Source organism: Prionailurus bengalensis, chromosome F2 (genome assembly GCF_016509475.1).
Source record: "Prionailurus bengalensis isolate Pbe53 chromosome F2, Fcat_Pben_1.1_paternal_pri, whole genome shotgun sequence".
Lineage (NCBI taxonomy): Eukaryota > Metazoa > Chordata > Mammalia > Carnivora > Felidae > Prionailurus > Prionailurus bengalensis.
The window spans coordinates 73,857,987-73,879,511 of NC_057353.1; the positions used below are offsets into that span (position 1 = coordinate 73,857,987).

Here is a 21,525-nt window from a genome sequence, read left to right on the forward strand (position 1 = left end):
TCCTTTCACCTGGTCAGGCTGCTGGGACACAGCTCTGACTAAGAGAGAGGGAGAGAGTTGAGATCTCTGCGCTCCCGGTCTTCACATTTCAGTTTGGGGAGATCAGTTACCTCAAAGTCACTGTTCTCATCATGTCATCTCACGGTGAAATGGAGATCACAACAGTGGCCTCTGCAGAGGGTTATCATGACCGAATGGTCACAAAGCAAGAGCTTACAGTACCTGGTTCTTAGCGGACATTTGATAATTCTTACCATTACCGTCCTAGAAAGAATGCATTTCTGTGCATTTCGTTGATCCCCGGGAGACATACCTGTTGTGCTAACCATAATAACACTTCTGGGTGAGAAAAAAAGCCACAGCCCTGGTCCTGCTTCTGTGATTTGCTAGCTGTGTGGCCGTGGTAAATCGCTTAGCCTCTTTGAGCCTCATTTTCAGATACTTAAAAACATAGTACAAAAAAGACAAATGCTGTATGGTTGTACTTACACGAGGTCCCTAGATTAGTCAAAATCATGGAGACAGAAAGTAGAATGGTGGCTGTCAGAACTGGGGGAAGGGGCGTGGGGAGCACCTGTTTAATGGGGACAGAGTTTCCGTTTTACAAGATGCGAGTGTTCCGGAGACGGATGGGGTGATGGCTGCACAACACTGTGAAAGTACTGGACACACGGAACTGTGCACCTAAAATGGGCACCATGGGCCCTCTCTACTCCAGGCCCCCCCTCCTCTCCTCCCTCTCAAGGCCCCTCCAATCAGGTATCAGACCAGCATCCCAGCAGGACTGGCCTTGTCAAGGTCACTATGACCTCCACACCACCAACTCCTCTTGTTACTCAGCTTCTCGGTAGCACCTGGGGCCACCACTCGACCCTGCTCTTCGGGACCAGGTCTGCACTTGGCCTCCCTAGCGCCACACCTTCCTGGTTTTCTTCTAGCTCAAGTCCTGCTCAGCCTCCTTTGCTGGACTCCCCTCACCTCCCCGACCTCTGGATGTTGCACGGCCCAGTCCTTGGATGTCTTCTTTTTCCTCTCTGTACTTGCTCACTTGGGGATGTCATCTTGTCTCATGTTATCTACATGTTGTTGAATTGACCAGTTGATAGATGATAGAGATGCCGACTCAACCTCAAAGGATCTCCTTAACTACACACTCAACTACGTACAAAGGATTTCCACTAGATGCCCCACATGCACCTCAAATTTAACAGGTAAAAAGTCAAATTCATGTCCTTATTGCAAAACGTGCCCCTCCCCTAATCTACTCCCAGCTCAGTTAATGACGCCTTGATTCTTCCAGGTGCTCAATGAAAAATTTTATACTCGTCCTGGATTCTTCTCTTTCTCTCACACCTCGCGTTCCGTTCATCGGCAGAACTTGCCTTCTCGACCCTTCAAACATACCCAGATTGTAAACACTTCTCACCACCTCCAGCCCTGCTGCTCTGGCCTGAGCTCTCACCTGGATTATTGTTAATGCAGTGTGGCTTCTGATTAATCTTCCTGCTTCTGCCCCTGCTTCTGTTAGTGGGTTCTCAATATAGTGCCCAGAGAATTGGGCATAAATCAGGTCTAGTCACCGCTTTACTCAAAGTCCTGCAGGGACTTCTCATCTGACTCCGTATGAAAGCAAATGCCCTTATAATGGCCCACGAGGCCATTCATGACCTGCCTTGTGCCTCTCTTATTTCATTTCTCACTCCTCTTTGTTCTGCTGACTCCCTTGCTCTCCACTGGTCTGACACTGATCTGCCCAGGACTAGAAGATAAACTGATGTAGAGGCAGGATACAAGGACAATTGGACTTTTCTCAGGGGAGACACCTTACACGACTTCAGGGAGCGGGAGCCACTGGGTCCCAGGAGTATCTGGGATAGTGGGCTATGAATGGGCTGCTGCTCCATTTGTGCAGATGGAAAGAGACTTTCTCAGGGATATCATTTTCATGCTCTTTCTCTGTCATACAGTTGCCAGAGGTGGGTAAACTTTGCTGGGAGGGAAATATATTGCTGTAGAGTGGATACTCTTCTCATAACCGCAAAGTCAGCCACAGGCATTTCTGATGACTGATGTGGACTTTGCAGCACGATGACCTTCTAGCAGAAGAGTGGCTACCTACCCTGGTTCCTGGAGGCTACAGGCACCATTTTAACAATGGATCATGGTCATGGGCGCCATGACCGGCTCGTCCAGTGTGGGTCAAATTTGTCCCTTGGCTTACAGACTAAATTGTGGCAGTCGACCTTACCTTTGTGTATGTAGTGTTTTCAAGTGGGCTTATGTACCAGGTGCTTCTGTCACCCCACCTGGTGTCCCCTCTGCCCACCTCTGAGTTCACTCGTAGTTGTGGTAGACAGGTTGCAACATGCTGACATCTCCACTGGCCGTGTCTCTCCGCTCTACTGCCTTAGAGCTTTGGCATTTTGGAGCTTGCTCAGCTGTTGCACAGGGAAACCTGACAGAGTAGGAGATTTAACACCCCAGGGGCAACCCTCAACCAAGGAAGAATGGGAGTCAGTGGATGAACACCCTAGATTCCTGTCTCAAGGTGGAATAATCCTTTGGTACATTTCACATGGTTCTTATGGGGTTCCTGATAGAATTGAGCCCAGTTACCTGAAGGATTAGTTTTTCCTTTCTTGGCTTTTCTCCCTCCCTTTTCCACTCTCCCCACTCTCTCATGGTGTTTCTTGGGATCACTTTCCAAATAAACTCCCTGAACCCACCATCTTGTCTCTATTCTTCTGGAAACCCAAATTCAGGCAACCTGGTATGTGGGTACAGCTTTTGACTATCACTCATTGAACATTTGTTATGTGCTCTCTCCCTTGCTGAGTTCTCTATAGATATCAGTTCAAACTTCCCACTTTCCAGATGATGAACTTAGGCATCAAAAGGTTCAGTAACCCCCCAGGGTTCCCCACTCCAACTCTATTCTTGTGAGAAAACTTCCCTTCCTACTTTCTGACAATAGAGAGAGGCAAACTGATGTGTGCTTTCCTGACTTCCTCCCACCTCACTCACAGTCTCTCTGAGCCATCCATTTGTTCCTCCTCCCACATGGGGTAGGAGGTGAAGCCTCTACAAAGGAAGTAGCACAACGCTTGGGGGTGGGTGGTCCTGGGTTCTAATTGTGACTTACTCCACTTATGACTTATTCCTAATGTTCCACTTCTTGGGGTCTGACCTTGACCAGGTCTCTTTATGTTTCTGAGCTTTGAGTTCCTCATCTATAAAGTGGGAGTGATCAGGTCTAAAAACTGTGAAGGTGGGATAATATTTTACGAAATGCTGTACCTCCAGCCTTCATATAGTCGTCGTTTCTGGGGAGTGTGATTCACATGTTATGGGTCCAAGAGTAATCCACATCACTCTTGCCTCCATCATAGTTTCTTTCTTGAGTCTTTATCCTCTCCCTCTCAATTGTTTCTTTCCTCACATTTACAGATATGCTCATGTCTCCTCTTTTACCCCCCTTCCCACAACCGACAACAGTGTTGTCACTCCATGTTGCCAATGGGGCAAAAAACACTCTGTCCCATGACCATTGAAATGTCTATTTATTAATAAGTGGTGCAGTATCTGTTTTAAGATAGAACATAAAAAATCAGGTAAGAAGTGTTTGCATAATATATATGGAAATCAACCGATTAAAGTTGTTCAAATATTGGCCAGAGCCAGAATAGAAATTACACATACAGTTTAAAAATTACAGGAAATCATATTATAAAGAGCACTAAAGGCCACTTGTGGAATAGTTGTGTTCCCGTGTAAGCCAGAATGTGAAGAAAGCCTACTTGTAGCATGGAGACAAATTCAGGGAGCAAGGCACCAGAATTTTATGCCATTAAAGGGGGTTAAAGAAAATACAATCCAAAATCAAATACAATGGATTCATGTCACTGGAAGTCTCGATCTACTCTGCAGAGATTTGTGTTTTCCATCACTGCTATGTTAGAAAGAAAAAAAAAAAGGAAGAAAAGCCATATCCCACTGAAAGCAACGTAGAGAGCATTTTTCTCTTTAAAACAGGAAATGATTGACAAATCTGATGAAGTGGACCCATCTTGCTAAGGTGACTTTTGAGATGGGGCAGAGCCTGCCTCGTGTCCCCAACAGCAAAATCTCTGACACTTGAAAATTGGCTGCCACCAATCTTGGAGGTTGTTCTCGCATGTGAATTCTTAACCCTCAAGGAATGTGGAGGGTGGAGCTGCTCCCTCTTCGCCTGAAAAAGTATTCAGAGGAGGGCAGGGGCCCAATTACCAGATCAGGTTGACTTCCACCAGGACCTGTGATCTTTTGAATATTGAGGAAGAGAAACACAACTGTTCTGAGCGTTTGGCCTCCCAAAGAATGTTTTTGCAGACTCACCTGTTTCTGCAGGATTTCAAAGCCCTGAAATAAAGGTATAGCCTGGAGATAAAAGACCAGAGGCAGGAAGGACATTTGAATATGTTTGGATAAAACAATGACAGGAGATGCTTGGGGGCAGAGAATAAGGGGCATTTGTGGGATTATCTGCAGCCACACCAAGCTCTAAGAACTAATGGATTCCACCATGAACGAGGTGAAGAATTAATGTGGCATTATTTTCTGCCACTAGCAGCTCGATTGTGAGCCCACTCAAAGGAATAGGCAGGACCCACTGAACAGCCAAGTGGAGAAGCTGACACAGGGATCACTACTCTATCCAGGGAATCAATGGGTCTGATTGTTTTACTACAAAGTCAACTGGATATAGGAGGGCAAGTCTTGGTAGGGGACCGCAGGGCATGATGTGGGAGCATTTCCATTGATGTAGGAGATTCAGTAGGGGGAGACATGAATTTTGAAAGTACATGAGCTTTGGTTACAAACCCAGCACTTCTATAATGAGTGACCTTTGGCAACGTATCCCCCCCCCACCCCCTGCCCCTAGCCTCAGTTCTCTCGACTATAAGAGGGAGACAACAACACCGCCTACATGGGGTTGTGATGAGGACCGCAGAAGTCAAGAGAGAGACCATCACATCACATGCAACTCAGAAAGACAGTTTGGGTAAGTTTCTCTCCCTTTCTTTGACCCGTCTTGTGGGCAGAAGGAGAGAACGGAACACTGGAAGAAAACACGTTCCCATTTTTCACTCCTCTTAGGCATCAGATTATAGTCCATTTGACAAATATAAGAGGAATTACAAAGATATTCCTAAGCATTGGGCCAGGCTTTTGACTGCTTAATTATAAGTCACACTCAGGTTATTCTTACATAGAGCCCATTTTTGACTTATTTCCCCCTGAAACTTATTTAAACCACAGAACAGGGCTATTTAGAGGCTAAGAAGACAGGTAGAATGACAGTCTAAAATTACTGCCATCATTCTGACTTTGTCTTAGAAGTTTCTGGTTCAGTCTGACTCAGGAGACCTGGACGTCTATTTAAGGGGTCTAGCAAGGGCTATCGGGAGGCCTACCAAATTCTGGCAAATCTATCCCAAGCACTACATAAGTGGAAACCAACTATGTTAATCCTCATTTGAGCCAACAGAGGCCTGTTTACTTTCTAAAATAATTTCCCAGTTACACAAACATAAGGTGTCTTAAGTTGGATCCTGTCTGCTTCTTTGCAACTTTTAGTGACAACCCTAGAGTGCCAGTTGTGATCCGGCCAACATGGGCATGTTCTGAGACAAAGCAGGAGACAGAGATCCCACTGCAAAGGGATACCTTAGTAGAACTAATGACTTGGGGTCATACTGATCCCCAAAGAAATCACATCCCATTTCCTAAAATCAAAAACACAGATTTTTTTTTTCCCAAGGAAGAATCCTGTTAAATTGGCTTCTGGATGAGGATACAACCTGGGTGATGGCTCTGAAGCTGAATGAGTCCAGGGGAGGGGGCCAAAGAATAGAACCAGTCCAGGCTTAGCAGGACAAGGAGGGGACAGAGTTGTCGAGGCCAGAGAAGTGAAGGAGAGTGCTTGCATGGCCATGAGGCTGTTCTTTATCCCTTTTCTCAACCGCCCACAGCAACCGTGGGTTTTGCCAGGCCTTCTGAGAGTCAGCAGGATCTTGGGAGAAGAAACGTTGTCATCTTTCAAGGCATGAGATCAATCATATTCCAGAGACAGGAGTGAGTTCCAATCAATGCATCTGGTTTAGAAGTTTCCGGAGTGGGCCAGGAAGTTCTCATTCATCTTCTGGGCCCACCTGTAATGTTTTCTTCTCAGTTGTTACTTACCTTCCGTATCTGATCTCTGATATCTGGACCAGGAGTTAGGAGACCTGGGTTCTTGATTCACTCTGTTGCCCAATCACTTACTCAGACACAGAGTGACTAGTGTGACTCCCTTTACTCTGAGCCTCTACTTCCTGATCTGAGCAGAGAAGTGGTTGTTCTTGATGATCAAGGACTCTTCTTGCTCTGAGCATCAAGAATCTATGAAATTGTATCTCCCTGCATCTATTATAATAAAGCAACCTACTGGTCACACTTTTCCTACGGGGATAACAAAGTTGAGGTTGTTAGAGGTTGGGAACAAATCCCCCCAGGGCGAGTTTGAGCGAGCTTGAACCCTTTCCTCTGGAAGTTCTCCATTCATTGCCAGGGTGCTGTCTGACCGACATCATGGCTTGGTTAACTTTCCTCATTGCAGCCACTAGTTCCTTCATATTTAATTATCCCTGCTACTTGGCTTTGCCTCCTAGAGATCATCCTTTGAGAGAATGGTCCAACAGGTGGTATTGTGTGTCCAAGGGAACGGCCACAACCCAATCAACCGCAACCCAACAGTCCTGCCACCTTCATTCCAACATTCCTGTCCTTCCTCATTTCATTGGTAGAGATGTACTTAAAAAAAAAAAAAGAAAAAAAGCCATTGCAAAAGTGCCTGAATCAGGATTGTATCTCCACCACTCTTCTTCTAAAAAGGATTTCTTGGGGTAAATTTAGAATTCATAAATAATACCAAAGACTGAGGCAATGGTGTCCATTTACAGTATTAAAAAAAGCACATGTGTAAGAGTCCCCAGCCATCACTATACTAGGGGCTTTAAATATATATATATCGATTGTCTCATTTGAACATCAAAACAGACCAGGAAAGTCAAACACTTTTGAGTGTCCTGAGATTCAAATTTTCATCCAGGTCATCTCTAGATCCTTTATATCTCTTTGAGATTTCCACTGCTGGTTTCCCAAGCCATGAAAGCTATAGAGATAGCCTGGTTCTTAACATGTTCTAATCTGGGCATCAGAGAAGTGGTACCTGCTGCCTTGTTTAGGGAACTCTTAGCTCAGTTTTGAGTAGTGTAATATCAGTAACATAAAAACTTTGGGTGATTTGGATGCCAAGAAAGGACTTCTACTCTTTGAAAAAGTTTATCTTCAAATAAGCAAGCCTCCAAGGACAAGTGAGGACACGAGGCAAATTCCTAAGGATGCCTGGGGTTCAGAAAGCAAAGGAAATCCATATGGTCCTACGTGACTTGGAAGCATATTCACAGAAAACAAAGGCCAGCTACGTGGCACCTTCTGGGAGAAGCTGGGGATATGCTTGTCAGTACTGCCCAAAGTGAAGTCAACTTAGACCACTGAACAAATTTCTTCTCTCACTCACTTCAGGAGAATTTGATTAGCAGAGTCCCACTGGCAGAGTGACACTTTTCTCTTGAAATATACGTCTTGGCTAGTACAAGTCTCTCTTGGTCAACATAATGAAATGGAGGTAGCCCAGCTTCTTGCCTGGACTCAATCATTTTAGGGATCTGGAGAGGAGGAGAAAGCTAGTTTTTTCCCAAGAATGTTCTCAGTCTAGAACTTCTTTTGTACGTAGTTTATCTGGAGCTATAAAGCCCAGTGCATTGGACCCAAACTCAAAGTCCTCATTCAACCACTCAGTCTTCCCTGAACTGATGGTATCATTATCATTTTGATGGAGAATTCGTGCTTTTACTTTCCTCCATGCTCAATCTCCCACCAATTCCACGTGAGGAAGTGTTCCTATCTGTGCAGATGTCTTCGGGGATAAAATCAGATACTTTCCATTCCTGGTAGACATAATTTGTAGGGACCTCCAATATTTGAGGCCACCAGATTCCTAGCTCTTCGGTGGCAGGAACTGTGGTTTTCTTAACTCTGAATTTCCAGTATGTTGCACAGTGCCTAGCAGACGGCAGTGCTTAGTAAATCTTGTAAATGGGTAAACAAATGAATGTTTTTATTACATTCTTGGTAGAGTGGCATGGATTTAGGAGAATGGTCTTGCAAATTTGAGTATATCTTATTATATTGGGATTTTCTACAAGTAATTATTCTTTCAACTTAGTGTCTAGGAACTGCCTTGCACAAAGATGGCAAGGCATAATGCATTCACTGCTGCCTAATTAGCTCATTTTGAACTATTGTATATCTTGGTGTTTTCTAGATGTTTTCATTGAAACTAGAGCTTTATTATATCCATGTTATATCTAAGAAGTCCAAGCTCTTAGTCCCCAGAAAAAGAATAGTCAGTGAATAGAACTTTCTCAGTTTGATGTTTTTTTTTTCCTTTGCCTCTCACAATTTTTTTTTTTCTTAAACTTTTCGTGTTTGCTTGTGTGCTGGTGTTTGATGGTCAAAACACACACTAGATCTCAACTGCTTTCTTCTCAGCCTGACACGATCACCTCTCACCTAACATTTGGAAGATAGATTGATCTCATTCATTTTGATCCTGCTAAAAAATGACCTCTTGAAGTGTTCATATATCATAGTGTGACACAGAGAGACTGAACACCTATAATGGGATTATGGTTCCACTCGAGGAAATAATTCCCAGTTTTTATAATGGAATTAATTTGTCACAACTTCATGGTATTCTGCTAAAACTACTGCAGTTTTCCTGCAAGCTTCAGGACCGCTGATAAATCTGAAGTAGAATAATCTTGGGCCACGTTATTAGCCTGTTCTGTTGGATTTTTCCATCATGCTGTTCTTTTGTCTGACAAAAAGATCTTTGTGGAAGCACACGTTGTTTCTCCCCATAACTTAAGTTCAACTCTACACCTTGAATTTCTGCTTCATCAATGCCAGCCATGATGATGATGTTGTCCATGAGCAGATAACTTCAGCAGATTTGGCTTGCTTTTCTGGGATGACTTTTTTTTTTTTTAAGGGATATCCAAGCAGCAAATTCCAGAAGATCATTTTTCTTTTTTTTTTTTTTTTTAGATGGGAAAGAATAGCTTTTAAAAAGTCTTACCATTTAGTCATTCATGAAAAATGTGTTTTGTCTTCGTCTACACTGATAATGACAGCTTACTACATGTTGGAGACATGATGATAATTGACACAAACCCAATCTCTGTCATGCTGGCCTTATGATCCAGCAGGGGAAGCTAGGCTGTCCTCCTGTGGTTTAAGAGATAATACAAGCTCTTATCCTTTGTAGGTTTTTAAAAGAACCCAAGGCGGTCCTCTGACTTTGGATCCATGGTAACTATTTTTAGCTTGAGGATGAGAAAGTTTCACTTATCCTGCTGAGGACTCCATTGAGTTCCTGGCGAATGCATGTATTTGTAAGGTACTGAGGCCAGTCGGTTCTGCAAGAATATTCATAAGGTAGGTAAAAATAATTGGTGCCTATGTGGAGGCTTTGATTCATTCTTCAGTTTTTTTGTTTGTTTCAAATAACTCATGTACATAAAGAAAACCATAGTAATGTGTTAGATGATAGAAGCTCAATCTTTGTAGTAAAAGATTCCAGGAAGGTCAGAAGCAAGAACCAAACCCTAAGGAAGGGGCATTGGGTTTCTTAGGTCATTAACTCCAATGGCACTGTCATGCATGTGTCCCATTCCCTTTGCCCTTCAGATTGTTAGAAGGTCAAATGGCGCACCATAGGGGAGGAGGTTCATATCCGAAGTGTGTGTTCATTCCTGTGTCTTTCCCACCTCAGACCTCAACGTCAATACCTCTCTGTGAGATACTCCATGTAAATGTCACCTACCCCTGACAATGCCTGCCCTGGGCCAAAGACTGCAGGCTTTGGTTGTGCCCTGCTAACGTCAGGGACCAAACCTTCATTATTATTGTACTCTGAGCCTTTTGCACAGTAGCTGTTGACATGGGGGTCGAAAGGAGCCCATCTCTGAGAAACTAGTTCTGCCTTCTAACACAGTACAAGAGTTCTGCATCAGGTCACAATGAAACCATCAACCAGGTATCTGCCACAGTGGAATATGCATGTAGATGGTTAGGCCCTTTTGATCCGCTTGATGGTCACCATGGTAACCACCCACAACCAGTGCTTAGATGTGGGATAACAGCAAGACAGTGATACTGTGGCCTAGTCATTTAGCTAACTCAGCCCAAGCCTAACAGAAAACTTTCTCCATCAAAGTGTTTCAGAGAGAAGTGACATCTCGTAAGAGGCCACAGGAGGGCTTGTGCTTAATATGGAATACTCATCCACGAGGGCAGTGCTCTCAGGGGCTCTGTTCGCATTTTGGCTAATCTTACGGCTACGTGTGGTTTAAAAAATCTGGAGGAGTAGAGTTGGATGATTCTGAAAATTTTGCCCTTTTGCATATTAGTAAATGTTGAAGCTTGCTTGTAGTGTGTGTGTGTGTGTGTGTGTGTGTGTGTGTGTTTCTGGATCCGAAATGCAATGCGTCAGGCAAGCACATTTTGCAATAAAAGCAAACAGCCCCCTCTTGCCGGGAAAATTGTGTTGTAGGCGCCTGCCACACGACATGGAGGACAGGTACCTTGGCACAATTTCTGGATCCCGTCGTATAAAGGGCAGAGTGGTGTGAAAGGAGGAGACCAGGGCATGGAACGAGTCAGCTGACTGGGCTTGGAGTCCCGGATCTCCAGGGGACGATGGACCGACCCCGGCTTGTCTCTACAGGAGTCAAAGGTTTCTCATTTTTACAAAGGAGAACTTGGACCAGATAATTTCTGGTTTCTAATTTTCATCTGAGATGGATATTTTGTACAAGTATCAGGGGGAGGCATGGGAGTTGAAACCTCATTTTGAAGGCACTGAACTTAGCTCCTGCCCAGAGGGGCACCCTACTTCTGATACATTTCATTATCTTTGGCTACATAAATTGGACACGATTTGAACTTGCGTGTGAGTGTGTATGTGTGTGTGTATTTTCTCCCCGTCAATTCATAACTCACTTGAAATGCTACACTTGGGATTACCACAGATGAGGAAACCGAGGCATGATACCAGACAATGGCAGACCAGGTGAGGTCCCTTTGAGAGCTTTGAGATGGTTTTGCTAGTTTTTCCTTAATCAGGTAATTTTTACAATTCTTGCTTTTGGATAGGCGATGACTGCCTTGTTCCTTTCCTAGCGTTTTAGCTCGGTTGGCCACCTCATTGACACGCAATGCATTTTTGCTGAGCAAACTAGTTGCTTGCCGTAGAAAACAGTTAATCACCGAACTGTTTTACACAAAGGGGCAGTGGTTCGAGAAATAACTTAAACTACATTCCCCGCTTACCAAACCAAAACCCAAACGGACAAGTAGCACGGCTCGTCGATAATTTCTCCCCGTACTGGTCCAATCATGATTTAAAGTAAGAACAGCAGATAAATGTGTATCCTAGAAGAGATTAGCGGTACCATTTATATATTGTAAAGTCATGCAAACCATGCTGAAAAGGAAGCGGCTTCACTGTGGTGACCTGGGGAGGAAGAAGGCCCTGCCCGGTGGGAGGCCGCCGCACACATGCATGTGTTTTTACGCAGCCACTGGTGGTCTCACTGCTAAGTGTCGGCTGTGAGAGCAAGTGAGCCATACAACGTGTGTCTACATTACAAGGAGGACACAGCCCCTGACCCCTTTTAAATGGGCTTGTTGGGAGGGGTCCATACGGAATCAGAAATCCCGTCCCCTGTGGATGACAGAGGCAGGGAGCCACTGGGTGTGAAGGGGTCCGTGTCCGTGTCTGTCTCACCCTCGGCGAGGTAACGTTTCTCCCTCATCCAGCTCGACCCCCCGTTGGGGCCAAACACGTAATCGTCTCTGTCTTGGGAGATGCTGAAGCCACTCGGAGACCTCTCCAGCTCCTCGTGGTTGACCGACATCAGGGACAGGGGCGTGTCACTGTCCCTCGTGATGCTCCGTCTCTGCCGAGGGGAGACCCGGTCCGAGCAGGGGCCATGCAGTTCAGCCTGGGAGTGATAGCTCACTCGGGAGTCGAGAAGAGTCAAGACAGGCAGGACGGTGGGCCTTTTTGCATACGTCGTTGCTGAGGAGGAAAGCGTCGCCTGGACCTTTCCCGAACTGGGTCCTCCTCGGGGAAGGGTCACTGGGTCATGGGCAAAAAACCCGTAGGGGCCGACTTTGTCAATGGGCACCTGGTGGAAGCTGTAGGGGGCCTCGGGGGGGCCCGTCTCCGAATAGTTGCAGATGATGGTTTTCAAATCAGAATCTCGGTTGTTCTCCATCTTCTCCACGTCGGCCGGCGAGGAGGTGCCCTTGGTCGGGTAGTACTCCGTGACGTGCACCTGCAGCCTTTCCATGTGCTGCATGTGCATATCCACGAGGAAGTCCAGTTTCTTTCCCATGTCATGAACCTGAAAAATACACGGACCTGGGAATCACTGCCTTTGCAGGGCTGTGGGGGGACCCGTTACCAGGCGGGAGGAAATAACCACGGTGTCTACTTTTTGGAAAGCGAGAGGGTTCCTGCGAATCATAATCTTAACCACAGCTAATTATTTCACGCTTCCTGACTCTGAGCCCCGAGCAGCCGTTACCGCTAACCTAGAACCCACCTGATGGGGGCTTTCTGGGAAGGGAAGGCTGGAACCAGAGAAGTGACCCGAGGACAAGTTTTACCCGAGGAGCAGGTGGCCTTGCTGCTGACGGTGGGGTCAAGGAGAGGGAGTTCTTGATTTGCAAACATTCGCTTCGACAGAAGCATGTGGGTTTGAGTGTCCATTCTTCCTCCGTGCGGTGTTAACAAAGATACAAGGGCAGTCAGTAGCAAGGGCTGTGCCCCCCAGAGCTGAGGGTCCACGCAGGGGCCTTGGCACGCGAGCCGCCCTGAAGTAAGCTGTATCTGCTCCTACCCGCAAAACTGGGAACCGGCTCTGTCTTTGTGTGTGTCCCATGTGCATGTGCGTGTAGGCACGGGTGACGTTCTCTCCTCGATGACTCGCACCCCCCCAGGAAGCACGGAACCAGGTAGGGGTTGAGACGGCATCCAAGCCTTCCTGGCAACTAAGACTCAGAGCAGTTAGTAGGTACCTGATCTGCTCGGTGCCCGTTAGAGTTGTTAACTCATCTCATTTCACCACAACCCTAGGAGGGGTTTCACCACAATCCCTAAGACTGGGATTACCTCTCTTCTACAGGTGAGGAAACAGAGGCCCCGAGAGAGGAAGTAGCTTGTCTACGGTCACAGAGGCGATAAATGGGAGAGCTGAGATTATAAATTAAAATCTTTAAATGAAAAATGATATTCTTGAAATGCCAGGAAGGAATAATCATTCAAGTTTCCTCTTGCCTCTCTTGAGCAGATCCAATTTGGGGTGATGAATAAAATAAGAAGGTCGGTGGGGACCCTGGCGGGAACTGACAGTGCCATCTATCTGATGCGCACTTGAAGGGACTACGCTCTAATATAAGCCCTTTGCTGCGGAAATGAGAGGTGAGCTGGGCATGAATGGCTTTTCTTTCTGCCCTGACCGAACCCACCCACAGCCCGCCCTGCTCCAGGCCTCCTCGCAGGGACCACACACTGACCCGGACTCTGAGGGAAGGATTAGGGACCCAGGACATGTGGGGAAGGGAACTATCATTTCTTAAGGGAGCACCGTGAGGCACGTGGGAACGGCAGCGATATTTGCTGAGTGTCTATCGTACGTCGGCCACGCGTCTACGTAATTCGCGTGTACCAACTCATTCAATCCTCGTAGCAACCTTATGAGGTGTTAGAATGCCCATTTTACAGGTGAGGAAACTGAGGCTCGGCACAATGAACTTGCATGTGACACCGAGCCAGTAAGTGCCAAATCACAATTTAATTTCCACATCCTTCTTCTCAATGGTAGATACCCAGATACTCAACCATCGTATCTCCCGATGGAAGAAAAAAATGACATTTGAAAATAAATTTTATATGCTTTTTTTTTTTTGGTAAGGAAAAGGAAAGACCTACCTGTCTTTCAACTTTCACAAACTTCCCCATCATGCTTTGGTCTTCGATTTCCGATGTGGATGTTCTGGCTACGTACGGTTCGTTCCTAGGAAAGAGCCAACGAGTCTGTAAGATTGTTGTATCTGTCTTTGCTTTGCCAGGCTATCTCAGCAGAGCGGACCATGGTCCCGGGAGCTATCGTTCCCATGCTCATGCTGATGCAGTCTGGAAGAGGCCCGCTCAACTCTGGAGGCACATGTGAGTCAAGAAAGGCTAGCATTTTCCTGCCTGCAGCACCGGTGTCTTACTTTCTCTGCAGCAATTATCGGAAGCCAAATACGAAGCTGTCTTAGGAGGCTTTGGGTCAAAGTTAATACATCAGCTAACTGAGCCTTGAGGGTTCAGTGCCTTCAAAGTATAGTCCTTTCTTTGGCTTTTAGCGTTGGACTATGGCGGAGAGCTTCTACTCCAAGGGGTGTGGGGTAGGGTGGGTGGGGTGGGGTCGTTCACTCTCTGAAATCCTATGTAGTGGGTATCAATATCTCCTCTGTTACAGATGCTGAATCTGGAGAACGATGCAAAAATGGATGCTGGCGGAGAAGGGGTTGAGATGTGCCTCGCACGGGCTCCATGCCCGTGTGGGTTACGATCTATGCAGAAGAGAATCTTCAGGGAGCCCGGCTGTTGCTGAAAACCATTGCATCAGGCACTTTGTAGGTAGCTGGTTTTCTCTCTCATAGGCTACTCACTCCTGCTACGTCCCTGGCCTGTCTCCAGCTGAGCGGTCTTGAATTAAAGCAGACGTCAGAAACTCGGGGCCCACGTGCTAATTCTAGCCCACTAAGTGTTTTCCTTGGCTCAAAAAGTTTTAAGACATTTCAGCCATTTCAAAAATAAGAAAGGTCACGTGACATCTGGATAGTGGGCTCTTCCTGATAAATTAGACTATCTGGAAACAGAGGATATTGATTCCTGACATTAGCACAGCAGATCGGAGTGACAATGACCTCCTTTGGTGACGGCAAGTGCCCTCCAGGTCGTCAGGGCCCACACTCCCTTATTCTATCCCCAGGACTGAGGCTGAAGGTCAGATGCCTTCCATCATCACTCTTACACTCTTGCTTCGTTTCTAATAAGGAGCCTGGTTGTTATAAGGTGTGTGTGAGCTCTTAAGCCTGACTCCCTTCACTCATTTATGTTCCCTGCTTTGAAGCCCTCTGGGAGTAAAGAAGGTGTACATTCGGGCATTGGCCTTCCGACGGGACTGCTCCCGGTTCCTCGGGACCTGTGCAAGGAACATTTCCAAACACTTTGTGTGGGACGAGCAGAACTTCCCTGCTGACGGACACGCTCTGCCCGCGATGATGTGGCGAGAGGCCGCACATCTGATTTCCTTCTCTGGGACTGGGATGGGTCAACACAGGGCCGACTATGTAGGCAAAGCCAAAGGCCAACCGGAGCAAGAACGCCTCAACTCTGCCCACATGAGCTATTCTTTCCATTCCGATAAACTCACAGGCCTCATCTTATTTTATAACACAGACATTATTATGTTCATTTTCATTAACCGTGGAAGGGAGTGTCCCCCACGTGGTCTGGGAAGAGGGGTGGGCAGTCTTTTGTTACAGAAACCTCACAAATGGCCACAAGCCGGACAGAAGAGGCTTCAAGCTCTTTTCTTCACTTTCCTGAGGGGAATGGCCACCCCACCCAACCATGAAGGGAGCGAGCTGAGATTTGGGGATGGGGATGGGCCACGCCGCTGGTCAGTCCACGTCTCCGCACCCCACCTGGGAGATTGCTGGGATGGGTAGGTGAATGCTGCCCCTCTCTGAGACTTCTTGTGTTTTGGGGTAGACGGAGGTCCAGGGGTGAAAATCATGTCTATTCTGGAAGAGACACACAAGGAGGGGATTACATTACAAAGAGCATTACAGGTAAAGATAGGAGACCAACTGCTTCTATTCTCTCTTTAGTCAGGCAAGGTTTGAAATATACAAGAGAAAGGAAAGGGGGGGTAGGGAAGAGGGAGAAAGCGGGAGCAAAGGAGAGAGAGAATTTTTAATTTCCGTATATTATTACTATTATTATTATTATTTGGTCCAGCGATATGAGGGTATCTCCCCATTCCAGGGGAGACAGGCAGCTCAACCAAAGAGAGAGGGTGAGGGTCATATCCTGTTAGCTCCTATAGGAAACGTGTGCTACAAGCCTGCCTGGTCTTCCAAGTCTTTCATTCTTTCCTCAAACATCTGACTAGAGCGTTTTCTTGACAAACCCTAGGCTTCGTGTTCAGCCGTGCACATCTCTGCTGTCCTGCAGGCTTCCTGGCCATTGGAGGGACAGATTCACACCCGCCCTGCACCTCACTTCCATTTTTGCGTGAGGCACCGGCTCCCTATCCATTTCACTCTGAACACAAATGGAGACAAATGCCCCCACTGCCCTGTGGGACTGGGACAGGTGTGGGAGCGACCTCAAAGGTTCATCACAGGCCCAGGACCACAAAGGCCACGCCCTCCTCCGCTGACACCACCATGTACTCAATCGCCCTTCTTTTCTCTCTGGTCACATATCAGCATGGCTGGGGATATGCAGTTGGCTACCCAGGTGGTCAACCTCCAGCCATGACTCTTTGGAATACTTGTGCCTAATAAATACTGAAAGCAACAGCAGTGTGAAGGTCTACACTGTGTGCGTTAAGATGGGCCGATATTTCTGGGGCTCCTGGGTGGCTCAGTCAGTTAAGCGACCCACTTTGGCTCAGGTCATGATCCCATGGTCCTTGAGTTCGAGCCCTACACTGGGCTCTCTGCTGACAGCTCAGAGCCTGTTTCGTGTCCTCTGTTTCCCTCTCTCTTTACCCCTCCCATGCTCTCTCTCTCTCAAAAATAAATAAACATTAAAAGAAAATAAAAAGATGGGCCAGTATTTTGATCTGGTGTTGTCCTAGACGTTAGGCTCCCTCCATCTCTCAGGGAGCCATATTTGTAGAAATAGCAGTATGTTAGGCTCAGAACTCATTCGCAAATCTATTCGTGAAGCAGGCATTGAGCACTGACTGTGTGCCCGCCACTATGCTAGGAAGTGACGGTCGATGTCCCAGGTATGGATTAAGCAAGGTCACAGATAAGCGTTCCTCCAACCCAACATCATCGTTAACTTCCAACTCATTCAATCTGATGGTCCTGTTAATTCTGCAGGACACTACGGCAGAGAAACATTATTCAGATGAGAAACCCAAGGTGCCAGCAGGACTGGACTTGTGTCCACTGGAAATCTTACAAAGGCCAGGGAGCGAGCCTCCCACAGGGCTTTGGTTTCATGATGTCAGTTCTATGCCTTGACATCATATTGTCCTTCAGTTTTTTAAAACGGTTTTCGCTAAATTCTATCCTGAGATTATTATTACACTATATTTTAACTAACTTGGATTTAAATAAAATTAAAAAATTAAAATAAAATAAAATAAACAACATACGTGAATATTGACTGAAGTTGTAAAAAATATTAACATATTATTGTTATTGTAACATCTACATTAAATAACATTAGGAAACACACACACAAATAAAAGGTTTTTCTTATTAAAAGAATATTTTTAAAATTCATTAAAGATTTGATAAATTTAAAAACTGGAAAAAAAAATCACATATGGACTCTTTCTCTCGGTACAGCCACTGTAATCCTCCGGCAGAAGACATAGTCCTTTTCTGTAGGTTCCCTATGGGGAGTACATGTATATATTTCTGAGTAAATGTATGTGCATGTGTTTTTGTAATCATATTGTATGTATATATTATTAGTGTCATAAGATCGATGCAGAGAATATATATCAACATAACCATTTGTATATACTTAAGCATATGTATATATGTCTGACTATTATTCGTAATCGTATTGTGCAAATATATATTCAAAGAGGACATAAGTTTTAATCTCGTCTTATACATTTTCTAAATGTCATTTGACGGTTGCATAACTTTTTAATGATAGCAGACACCATTTTTTTCTTAATCGGTACTTTTATATAATTGGGGAAGTGGAGTGTGGTGTGTCAGACAGAACAGGAGTTGTGTAGCCAGTTGGATCTCGTGTGACTTCCAGCTCTGCCACTGATTAATCTTGGGTAACTCCATTGCCCTTTGAGCTTTGGTTCTGTCATCAGTAAAAGGACACCCACAATGCAATACCTTATGAGGTTACAAAGGATTAGGCACGTAGGTGTAGGTGCTCAACAAAAATGGTGGCAATTATTATTTGGGCATTGATGTGTTTCCATATTTTCACTATTAGAAATAACACTCAAACATTTTCAATATAGTGAAAAATTTGTATTTAGAATTGGGCAAATTGATATCATCTCAATCTTGTTGGCAACATCCAAAGTATAATAGTCAGGGGCTAGCCAGACATACACCTTCTCTCCACCAGGACTGATTGGGGTGTTGACCTTGGCCAAGGACAATGTCACAGAGCTTCTTCACGGCCTGTTTGGTGCTTGTCGGCCTTGACGTACACAGTGCTTGATGAACGTTTTTGTTCTTAAACTTTCTCCCCGGCATTCTGGATCATTTCTGAGGGCCTTTCACCCTAAGGTCTAGGCTCATCTGGCTTTGACTCCTTAGTGGTCAAGAGAGCATCATTCCTCCAGATGCCGCTGTCTTACCTTGTCTGAAGGTACTTGATCCTGGAAAGCATGTCGAGATGTCCTGCAGAATACTGCTCAATCACATCCTTCACGTCGTAAGGCCTCAAAGTCTCCTTGAATTTTTTTTTATAGAGACGGAATTGTAGAATTCTGCAAGGTGAGGTAGAGACATTTGTGCTTCATGAGTAGAGACAGAAGGAAACTATAATTCAAGTCTAACAAACTCAGGGGCAAGGAGAGAAAAGAACCAAAGAGAAAATGACTTGATGGTGGGAAGTTCCAACTCATGGTCCCGGTTCCCTTCAAACCACCCAGAACGAGGCTGACTAGTGCCTCTGGTCTTCATGATTACCTCCCTTCAGTCATCTGAATAACAATAAAATCATAGTAACAATAAGAGGTAACATTTACTGGGCATGCACTATAGGGCAGACACTGAGCTAAGCATGTTACGAACCATCTGCTAATAGATCAACTCGTAGATGGTGCGGCTGTGGTCCAGAGAGCTCCAGCATCCTCCCAGGGCCATCTGGCTAATAATGTCAGAGCTGTTCTCAAACCGAGGTTTGTATGCTGACAAGTGTCATGCTCTTAATCACTGTGACACACTGCCTTCTATTTGAGGACAGCTGACAAATTTCTTCCTCAACAGCCTCTTTAATTATTTGGCTTGTGAGCGCCTAGAAAAGAGGAACTAGCTTCTGTTCTCAGGTTTTCTCAGTAAAGTGGGGCACCTGAAACTCATAGATGCCAAACCCTCATGTCTATAATCCTGGGAACCAATAAAGGCACCCCAGATGGCTAATGTTCCTTGAAAACCCCATCACGGGGTCAACCCCCACCGAGCACGGCGTCCGGTATCACCCCCAATTGTAGGCCGGAGCTGGGAAACACGGCCTACCCCAGGCCCCCGCTCCTCCTACTTGTGCAGATCTCTTTCCGCAGGGCCTTCAGAGTTCCTTGTTTGTTATAGTCCACGGCAGCCTCTCAACACTATTTTGGCGTATCGATTCTGCCATCCAGTGTACGTGCCGTCCTTTCCAACTGGGTGTCATTTGATAAGCCTGCCCTTCACACAGCTCGGTCAGCAGGGGGTGGCTCGAAGGCCAAATCTGCCCTACTGCCTGTGTTTGAAAGTAACGTTATGTTGGGACACAGCCACCTCCATTCACATATGTACGGTAAATGGCTGCATCTGTGTTACGAAGTCAGAGCTGAGTACTTGCAACAGGGTCAGACCTGTGACCCACAAAGCCTAAAATATTTACTATCTTCCTCTTTTTTTTAAAAAAACATTAATGTTTATTTATTTTTGAGAGAGAGAGAGAGAGCGTCAGAGGGGCAGGGAGAGAGGGAGACACAGAATCCGACGCAGGCTCCAAGCTCTGAGCCGTCAGCACAGAGCCCGACGCGGGGCTCGAACCCGCGAACCGTGAGATCATGACCTGAGCTGAAGTCGGACACTCAACTGACTGAGCCAGCCAGGCACCCCACTATCTTCCTCTTTACAGAAAAAGTTGGCCAATGCCTGAACTAAGGCATCGATAAAAATTCTAAAAAGAACAGGGTAGAAGCCAGACCGTGGACCATCCCAGCAGAGACCTCTCTCCTGGTTGACACACATTCATTCACTGATTTTCTTTGAATAAGATCATTCAACCAGTTATGAATCTAGGTAGCTGTGCTTTTGTCCAGCTGTATTTCTATCACATTGCACATGGGGTGTCATGAGATGACAGGTCAACGGCTTTGCCGAGGTTCACATATTGTGACACTATTGTGCTTCCCTGATCTACTAGGCTAGGACTCTGGCTGAAAATATCCCAACTAATTCTTGGAAAATTCAACTTAGTTTCTAGAATTCACAGCCACCATTGTAGACTGTTTGTAAGCCCATATGCTGATCAAAGTTTTCTGTAAGTAAGCATTTATTTATTTATTTTTTTAAATTTTCTTCTGGAATTCTGAAGCAAAACAAAAACTGGCCAGGGTAGATTATAGTCTCGTCTGATACACACACACACACACACACAAAAAAAAATCCTATAATTGACTATTTTGTTGAAAATATTAATGAAGACAGATAAGAAAAGCTATTTTGGGTAAGAAGCCTATAAAGGAAGAAAACTCCATGTCAACATGCCCTTCCCTCTCTCCTAGACCTGGCCAAAGCCAGACAAAAAGCATGACAATTAGAAATACCGTCAGGAGCCTGAGCAAGAGTTACCCAGGATGCCTTGCTGCTGTAGAGATCATTTTTCTTCCAGCACCATCTCCCTTGGAGTACTGACATACTCTTGGACCTGATTCAGGAGTTAATCAAGTTCCCACACACCTTTCCAAAGCCAGTATCCTGTGGGAACTGAACTGGGGCCTGGGGAGGCCCACTGTGGGGAGGAAGGGGCCTCACCTGACGGCTCGGATGGCGGCCTTCAGGGTGGGGATCATCTCTTCGATGAGGAAGTCATTCCCGTAGGCCCTGTCTTCTGCCATGGGATCACCTGTCCCAGCATCTGGGAGGGAGACACACATATCAACCAGCAGGCCACGGTGCTTAGAAAGGCTTGGGGACCCCATTCAGTCAGAGCCTTCTAAGCTCAACCGCCAGAGTCCTTGCCCCCACTTTGTGAAACCACGTGGTGTTCTCCAGTTGTGATGCCATTCAGGCCTTCGTGGCATCTCCTATGCTCCAGACAGGAGTCAGAGATGCCCGCGTTCAGGACTGTTGACTGGGGAGAAGGCCAGGAAG

The 21,525-nt window shown here is 45.9% G+C and overlaps 1 protein-coding gene across 1 annotated transcript in view; it reads right to left on the minus strand.

Moving 5' to 3' along the window:
* Positions 1-3,541: 3,541 nt before the first annotated feature.
* KCNQ3 (potassium voltage-gated channel subfamily Q member 3) overlaps positions 3,542-21,525 on the minus strand; it is a 316,047-nt gene continuing 298,063 nt past the window's right edge. The window contains exons 11-15 of the mRNA XM_043601782.1: positions 21,187-21,289; positions 18,795-18,926; positions 15,916-16,014; positions 14,147-14,231; positions 3,542-12,557 (exon numbers count right to left, since the gene is read on the minus strand). Of these exons, the coding sequence (XP_043457717.1) occupies positions 11,823-12,557; positions 14,147-14,231; positions 15,916-16,014; positions 18,795-18,926; positions 21,187-21,289 (1,154 nt within the window). The 3' untranslated portion in view covers positions 3,542-11,822. The remainder of the gene's footprint in view (positions 12,558-14,146; positions 14,232-15,915; positions 16,015-18,794; positions 18,927-21,186; positions 21,290-21,525) is intronic.